The 9,043-nt window shown below is 45.0% G+C and overlaps 1 protein-coding gene across 2 annotated transcripts; it reads left to right on the plus strand.

Moving 5' to 3' along the window:
• Window positions 1–1,982: 1,982 nt before the first annotated feature.
• adra2a (adrenoceptor alpha 2A) lies at window positions 1,983–8,557 on the plus strand. Of its 2 annotated transcripts, none has more exons than XR_007957279.1 (2): window positions 1,983–4,815; window positions 8,082–8,557. XR_007957279.1 is itself a non-coding variant. In XM_052027396.1 (2 exons), the coding sequence occupies exon 1, from the start codon at window positions 2,159–2,161 to the stop codon at window positions 3,437–3,439; it is 1,281 nt and encodes a 426-aa protein (XP_051883356.1). In that variant the 5' UTR covers window positions 1,983–2,158; the 3' UTR covers window positions 3,440–3,469; window positions 8,082–8,557. The 2 variants fall into 2 exon arrangements, 1 of the variants encoding a protein (XP_051883356.1); XM_052027396.1 differs by having other exon boundaries at window positions 1,983–3,469.
• The last annotated feature ends 486 nt before the right edge of the window (window positions 8,558–9,043 follow it).

The following is a 9,043-nucleotide window of genomic DNA, read 5'->3' on the forward strand; positions in this document are numbered from 1 at the left end:
GGACCCCTATGGAAAAAAAGATCCTCTTTATCTATCATTTTTAACCCTTTAATCATCTTAAATGCCTTAATTAGACGATTTCTTAATTTTTGTGTTCGAGGGATCGTCAATGCAATTTATTGTCAAAGCTTAACTCTTTCAATTGAAACTTGTATTTGAAGCAATGCCTGGAACTGAAGACATGCATTCAGATTCACTTAGATCTTTAAACAACTACAACATAACGTCTATCTTTACATTGGAGCCCTTCCGAAATAAAGTTTATCTGGCTCATCTACTCTCGCGCTTTCCACGATTTAAGATGATATTCGCTTCTTTCCAGAGAGAACACTTCACATTTCCTCTCACTGAACTCCACCTGCCGCAGATTTGCCCACTCTTGCGTTGCAATTTCTCTTCTACACCACCTAACTTGCTGTCGTCAGCAAATCCTGACATACAGTTCGCTATTCCTTCGTCCAAGGAGTCAATAGATTAATCGTTTAGCAGTTATAGGTTTATTGACACGTTTTAATAGATACTGATATGCTGTCATTGCAATGTTTTAGCAGCGGAGGCACTAGAACACCACCACAGATGGGAGCTGCAATCGCAGAGTGACACCGATTTGGGGAGTTTCAATGTAACTGTGGATAGATAATTTCTAGTATAAAGTGTGGACAGAACGATTATCTTTAACAAGAAACTGCAGATGTTGGGACCCGGAGCAACAAACTGCTGGAGGAATTCATGCGGTTCGAGCAGTATGTGTGGATGCAGAGAGGTGATCAACATTTCGGGTTGAGACCCTGTATCGACACATCTCTCCATCTCCACGGACGCTGCCTGACCTGCCGAGTTCCTCCGGTAGTTTCGCCGTCTTTAGCACGAGTCCCCAACCGTCTCCGCAACGCCCTTCGCCCTTTAGTCTCGCTTCAGCAGAAGGCTACACCTCGCCCTGAATCCAAAGAGCGCCGCAGCCAGCGGTTAACCAGAACTGTACAGAGAAAAACTCTTCCACAGGCGAGAATTAACACACCGACAACCATCAACAAAGCCAGTCACTTCCTCGTGAGGATTCTCAATTTAGTTATCCGGCTTCTTTCTTAGGGGAGGGATAAATATATACAGATAGCTGGATATATACAAACTTTATCCAGCAATCTCAGAATTGACCCCAGGATGTGTCGTTTTCGATCGTAAATTGCATTATAAACCCCGCGGCCAAGCTACGAGAACTCATTGCCCTTCTATTCCAGTGTAATACTGGGCTTGCAATCTGCGTCGCCTGTAGAGTTATAGACCCACCATGCAAGCTGTTGTTCTAACAAAGACTATTGGAGGGTGTATATTAGTCTTCTTAAAAATTCAGGTCTTGCTATAGCTATATTGCTATAGGTCTTACAATAGCATTGCCCCAGACCCTCATTACAATCTCATCGAGGATGTCTCAGTGTGAGATATTGTTTTATTAAAGAATGACTGTTAAAGAGTCTCTGCAATTTCAATAAACTCTAATATTGTTATAGCTCCACTATTTTAATTTGTGTTTTCTTAGTCTTGCTAAATAGAATCATCTGTGCTCCAGACACTGGTACAAACTCGCTCTGTTATTCACTGTACGCGTCCTCCACACAGCTTTAACACTCACGGTACCAACCAACACACCGTTAGGGTCGGATTAAACTACAGTTAATCCGTCATAGACATTTAACAAAATTTCGCTGGAATTAACGAGCCTCAAACGCTGCTGTGGGTTTGAGATTTAGCAGTTCACCGCTGCTTCAAGGTGTGCGGGTCGGCTACACCCTCACTCACCGAGGGCTCCAGGTACCGGCGGAAGACTCTCCTCCTCCTCTGCCTAACTTTCCGCCTTTTGAAGCCAACGCGGGGGCCACGTGGTGCCCTGACGAGGACTGGCCAGCATCACATCACTCGCTGCTGGGGCTATATAAAGGGAGGGCGGACGCCAGCTCAAGCGAAGGGTTTGTACTCACGGAACGCCTGCTGCTTCGGCTCCGCCCCATCGCTTCCCCCCTGGTCTCAGCTCGGACTCCCGCCTGCTTCCACCCCACCCCCTCTCCTTCCACAGGGCTCTGCCCCCAGCCTTCCAGGTAACCCGGCGATGGACAGAGAGGACTCGCCGTGCAAGCTCAAGCCGCTGTTGCTCCCGTGATTCATGCTCCTGTTGTGGGAGGTGGATGGGTCAGCGAGGGGAACCATGGCGGAGTTAGGAGTCAGCCCGTGTAACTGGAGTTGCAATGGTTCCAACACCGACGAGGTAAACTCCTATTCCCTGCAGGCAGCCGTGACCCTAACATCCGTGGTGGCGTTTATCATCCTAGTGACCATCTTCGGCAACGTGCTCGTAGTGATCGCTGTGTTCACCAGCAGAGGTTTGCGAGCGCCCCAGAACCTCTTCCTGGTCTCCCTGGCGTCCGCCGATATTCTGGTGGCCACTTTAGTCATGCCTTTCTCTCTGGCCAACGAACTGATGGGCTGCTGGTACTTTGGTAGGGTTTGGTGCGAGATCTACCTGGCCCTGGACGTTTTATTCTGCACCTCGTCCATCGTGCACCTGTGCGCTATCAGTTTAGACAGGTACTGGTCTATCACGCAGGCCATCGAGTACAACCTGAAGAGAACCCCCAGGAGGATCAAGTGCATCATCGTCACGGTATGGGTGATCGCTGCCGTTATCTCCTTCCCGCCGCTGATCTCTATTGGCAAGGAGACCGGCCTCCGGGAGAACCCCCAGTGTAAGATCAACGATGAGCAATGGTACATCATCTCCTCTTGTATCGGCTCTTTCTTCGCCCCGTGCATCATCATGATCCTTGTCTACGTGAGGATCTACCAGATCGCCAAGTTGAGAACCAGGCATCCACCTGGCCGGAAGACCAACGGCGAGCTGAACGCCAAGCAGAATGGCCTGCGCCCGTCAGCATCGCCGACCGGGGAGCGGAACGGCACCGGCAAAGGGTGCCAGAGCAAAGGGGCGGAGGTCAACGGCCTGGAGCAAGAAGAGTCTTCATCCTCCGACCAGCGGGACAATCACTGCACGGCCAAGCCCAAGGTAGAGGCGCGGCCCAAGGCCACGGGGGTGGTGCATTCGGTGCAAGGCAAAGCGGTGAGCGGGCTGCAGAGGCCGGAGAACGGGAGCAGTCCCAAGGCGGGGCGCTGGAAGGGACGGCACAACCGCGAGAAGAGGTTCACCTTCGTGCTGGCGGTGGTGATTGGGGTCTTCGTGGTCTGCTGGTCCCCCTTCTTCTTCACCTACTCACTCAGCGCCATCTGCGCCGAGAGCTGCGCCGTGCCCGACACTCTCTTCAAATTCTTCTTCTGGTTCGGATACTGCAACAGCTCGCTGAACCCACTCATCTACACCATCTTCAACCACGACTTCAGGAAGGCTTTCAAAAAAATCCTTTGCAGGACGAATAGGGCCCAGAAAGTCTGAGGAGCGAAGCTGGGCGCCCAAGCAGAGATTGTGGGTCCTTTTTTTCCCTGTTCCTACTCTACCTTTGTATATTTATGAATGTGAGTTTGATTTCAGAATAAAAGGGAATGTTGTGGTTTTTTTTTTGCATTAACGTCTCTTTATCAATCTCACGGTAGTTCTCACTCCGAGACGAGTCAGACCAGCCCCATAGATCGTCGCTGAGCTGGCATCAATGATCCCAGACACACTGGGACTTAGTAACTCTATAAAGTCCTCTTTTCCGCCGTTCTCGGCTCAGCAACAGGTCTGTCGCTGTTTCCCATCTCACAAGGCGACCAAGAGCCAGTAACAGAGTCTGTCCGCTCGCCCCTATGGGAGACAAAATTAGCTTTCTAGCCTTAGCCTAGAAGCGAACTGTACCTTTAAGATCAATCAATATCGGGCCGCCCCGTGTAGCGAGGAGACTTCTTATTGTCTCCCTCGGGAACACAGGACAAACGTCCAATGCACACAAGATAAGCCACCTGTTGGTAAAATACCTCGCCACTTAAAAATGCACAAGCCCTTTTGTCGATCAACAAACTTTATCAATTTTCGGAGTAGATTCTGACAATGTCGGCTAAAAATATTGGCAATATGTTGCCCCTGCAAGTCCCCGCTGAGCTCTCGCACATGCTGAGTCGCTTTGCTCGTTTTGATTACTTGTCAGATTCGAACACGCACAAGACGATAAGTTATCTAAAAGTCTATCAATCTTAATGCTTATATCTCCATTAGTCAGGGCATCGAATCAATGCACTAAACTAGCTTGATCGACATCGCATCTTTAACAAGCGTTATCGGTTGGACCTCGAATCAGGTTAAAAGTTGGGGGACAAGCTTGGTGGTGAGGCTGGTTTCATGGAGTGTCTTACAGGAGAGCAAGAGGGGTGCAGTGATTGGGAAAACAGGGCACAATTTTAAAATCCAAGTTTTAATTTAACAGGTGATAATGTAGCTAAACTGACCATCGTTTTTTATGAACTCTGAAATCAGTTCACTAAGTTGAGTATGTTTTGTTTCAATTGTCAACTATGCTGTGAAAGAAATGAATTTGGAAATTGGCAAGCTTTGTGTGAATAGTGCAGCAAATTTAGCTGCGGCCGTTTAATCATTTCCCCTTTAATTTTTCCCATTCTGGAATTGTATTGTGACAATGTGAATTAGAATGAAATTCAACCCTGTCTTTCATTTGAAATTAACAAACAATTCTACATTTTCTCCAGTTCTCTCACACACAGAAAGATAAATCTGAACCTTTGCAGGGCTAGTGGTGGAATGAACAACAAGCTGAGGAGTTAAGCCTTCAGTAGAGTGAAGACAAAAGTCTTGAGGAGGATTTTCAAGCCAGGCAGGTAGGTGAAGGAGGAGGTGATGAGGATGCAGGGTAATTAGGGATGGCCAGTAAATCCAGGCCTTGCCAGCGACACCCAGATACCATGAAGGAGTGAAAATATGCACTGGGGATTGAGGTGTTGCCAATGGTGAACCAGATGGGGTGTGGGCATCAAGGTTAACCTGGCACCAGAGGGAAGCAGATTCCTGCATGCCCATAAAAATGTTCCAAGCAGGCCATTCAGCCCCTCAGCTTATTAGATCAAGGCTGACGTCCATGACAAACCCATTTCCCACTTTAGTTCCAGATCTTTGATATCCTACTTTTTGGGGGAAAGTTCAAAGGAGATGTGCGGGGCAAGTTTTTTTTCCACAGAGTGATGGGTGCCTGGAATGGTAATGGAAGCAGATACAGTAGAAGCTTTTAGACAGGCACATGAATATGCAGGAAATGGAGGGATATGGACCATGTGCAAGCAGAAGGGATAGGGTGCTGCTAACGTAATTAGTTCAGGACAACATCGATGGCTGAAGGGCCTGTTCCTGTGCTGTGTTGTTTCTATGTTTTATGTACCTGATAATCTATTGACCCTGGTCTTGAAAGCTACAATTGTCATGGCATCCATTGTCTTTTGGCAGAGAGAGTGGGGAAAAAAAAATTCTAGATTTCTCCTACTTCAATATGGGAAAAATGATTCTTGAGTTTGCTTCTAAGTAGCTGTAATTTTAAGATTGTAACCCATTGTTCTTGATTCCCCACCAGAAGAAACTGTGCCTGCATGAACAGTGGGCTGGATGAGGTTGTTGAGGCAGAGTGAGGAGATGTTGTGCTGGCATCTAAAGCTGAGAATGTGGATCTTGTAATCAAATGGCTACTGTGGAGACAGTTTTACTACTTTACTGAGTGCTAAAAAAATCTTTAATTGACAGACCTGAAGATTCAGAATATTATTACAACTGTAAAGTGTAAAGGAGGTAATAAATAATACAGTATTTGATTAGGTGAGGTAAACAGGGGTTTAAATGTGTAAGAATTGTACAAAGAAAGAGCTTCACTTTGGAAGCAGTGAGTTTAATACTAAATACACAAGCTTAGACTGAACACACAGGACTTCTGTTTATATTGTGTTTCTTGGAAGTTTAGCCAAGTACTTCACTGGCAATTAGTTGTATTATAACCAAAGACAGTAGCTACTTGTGAACAGCAAGATTCTATCAAGGAGGTGAATTACTTTTTTATTTATCTGGTGTGGTGGCAAATGAAAGAAGTCAAAGGAAAGATTTTCTGCTGTTCCTCAAGCAGGACCAGTGGTAATATCCCAAATGATGTTCTAGGTTTAATATCTGAAAGACAGCACTTTGAATGCAGCAATGCTGCAGAGCTGCATTGGAATGTGAGCCTGGAACTTAAGCTAAGATCCTGGAGCTATCTCAAGTCTACAAACATCTGAGGTCGGAAGGTGCTAAAAACACAACTGATCTGGTCCACATTAGATTACAATAACGTCACTACTAATCGGAAGAGAAATGGGTTTGTTAAAGGAAGGTTGTGTCTGACTTCTCATAGTGGTAATGCATTTGATTTGGAATTTTGTTGAGGGCTCACATGGATGATTGGTTAAAAAGGTGGAAGGCCACAGGATCCTAGAACAAGTTTCAAGTTGGATTAAAAATTGGCTCAATGGCAAAAAAAAAGTAATGATTGATGGTAGTTTTAGTAATTGCCTGTATACTGTGGGATTACAAAGGACTTAATACTGGGTGTCTTGCCTTTGCAGTTACATATCAACAAGTTGGACTTAACTGTAAGAGCCATGATTAAGATGTCTGCAGATGGTACCAATATTGGAAATGTGGTCAGCAACATGGAAGAATGTTCTAGGTTGCACACAGAAATCAAAGGACTGGTTAGGTGGGCATAAGAGCAGCAAGCAGAATTCATTCCAGAGGAGTGTTAGGCAATGCACTGGGGAAGGGTGTGTAAAGCAATAGATGTACAGTGGTCAGAAACTGAACAATGTAGAAGTACAATCCCTGAGGGTAGCAGGATAGGTAGACAAGTCATTAAAAAGCTAATGGGAAGTCTGCCTTTATCAAGTATAAAAGGGGAGATTGAACCCCAGAACTGTATAAACCACTAGTTAAGTAACACCAGGGGAAGAATGTGATGCGTCTGAGAAGGTACAGTCAATATTCATGACGATGATGCCAAGTTTGTGATTCTTATTAACAGGAGAGATCAGTTGGGCTGTGATTCTTTTCTCGGGAACGAAGAGGTTCAAGGGCAAACATTACTTAGCAGGGTGACCAGGAAAGCTTATTTTGCCAAGCAAAGAACTAAAAACTAGATCAGATGCTGTAATTTAAGGTTACTGATGGGATTAAGGGAGATGGAGGACATTATAGTCATCAAAAGAACGGTGAGGATGGGAATTCACTTGAAATGCAGTGGAAACCAAAAACATTTATCACATTTAAAAATTACCTAGTTAAACACCTGAAGTGCTTTAATCTACAGGGGTACTGATAGAAACTGGGTAGTGGAAATAGCGCAAGTGCCTCTTTCGTTGACGCAAACAGATACAATGGGCTGAATGGTCTCTGCATTGTAAATTTCAATGGTTATACAAACTGCTATAACAGAAGGAAGCAGACGCTGGGGGCTACAGATGAGAGATCAATCATGCACCAAGATTCTTTTTTGCTTCTTGTACAAGAATAGACTTGGGCTTTACAGAAAGTAGAGATAACACAGAGGATCACTGAGCAGAAAAAAATAGGTTGCTTGGCAGGAAAGAGAAGCTTGTTGGAACCAACTTTAGCAATGAAAGATTTGGAGGCACTTTGCTTGAAGCTTGATGAGGTAAAGAGGCAAGAATGTTTATAGAAAAATAATTCTATCCATGCATCAAACATCCCTATTTGGAGCTGTGCACTCAGGCGCATTTCCCGCAACTTATTCCAAAAATGTGTTCTTGCCAATCTTTTATATGCAGATGGGCTTTTCATGGTTTTGCAGTAATATATAGAAGTGCAAAATAGAAATGGTTTAGCTAGTAGATGTGTGCAAAAATATCATCCATCATCTTTTATAGTATATACAGTGTAGTTTGTGCCTCTAGCAGAAGTTCCTCTGCCTATTCTATTTCATCTACATAAGTTATTCCTTCCCCTCTCATCTTATCTGACTAAATGTGTGGGATTTTGATTTACAAGCTGTTTGTTGCTTTGTTTGTTAATGGAATTAGTGAACAAATATGAAAGGAATGTGTGATGTATTCCACAGGAGCTACATTCTCCACAGAGATCTCTGCCATTTACCGTAATGGTGGCATGTTGTGAAATGAAGAGAAGCTAGAAGCTGAGTGGCCTCAGTAGACTTGATTGATGAAGAACACCTCGTGAAGGTGGTGTCCCTGTGTAGAATTACTAAAAGGAAGCTGTGTAATAGAGCCAGACCAAAGCTGCCAGCCTCAAGAGTTTTCTTCATTTACTTGGGGGACAAACCTCTCCACAGCATTCTTCTGTTCCTGGATGTCATACTCGGAGTGTTTCATTGTAAACTAAGAATATAGGACATGCAATGCTTTGAAGTCACAAAATTATTACAGCTATTAATCTGTAACCAGTGTTGACCTATGATTAACCAAGTATTATAATGTAGGCAAACCTCATGCTGACGGGCATGAAGGTCCAGTGGTAATGTAGCTCTGTGGATACATGTTTTGACCAATACACAAGGCTCTGCTGCCTTGTCTGCTGCTATTATGAGCTAGTTGTGGGGGTAATATGGGACTATCTCTAATAAAAGTTTTTTTAAAAATGTTGGTAGTCTTAGACATTTTTGTTCTAGTCAAATGCAACTTGCTTCATTGTGAGATGGTCTTTTGGAATGAGAGTTTACCTCATGACTTGACTGCTTGAATACCAGGTCAGGACTCGACACTTGAGTTATGCTGCTATGTATACCCCAGACTGCTTTTCAATGACCCAAGGAAGTAGGACAAATGCATACCAACCTATCAGGATCCCAAGCAACAAACAATCTGCTGGAGGAACACAGCAGCATCTGTGGGGGTGGTGGGGGGGGGGGGGGGAAAGGAGGGAGGAGGGGTGGGGAGAAGTGGGGGATGGAAATCCTTTCCCCCCACTGATGCTGCCTGACCCACTGAGTTCCTCCATCAGATTGTTTGTTGCTCCAGATTACAGCATCTGCAGATTCTTGTGTCCCCATCAGGATCCTAATGC

Source organism: Pristis pectinata, chromosome 12, assembly GCF_009764475.1.
Source record: "Pristis pectinata isolate sPriPec2 chromosome 12, sPriPec2.1.pri, whole genome shotgun sequence".
NCBI lineage: Eukaryota > Metazoa > Chordata > Chondrichthyes > Rhinopristiformes > Pristidae > Pristis > Pristis pectinata.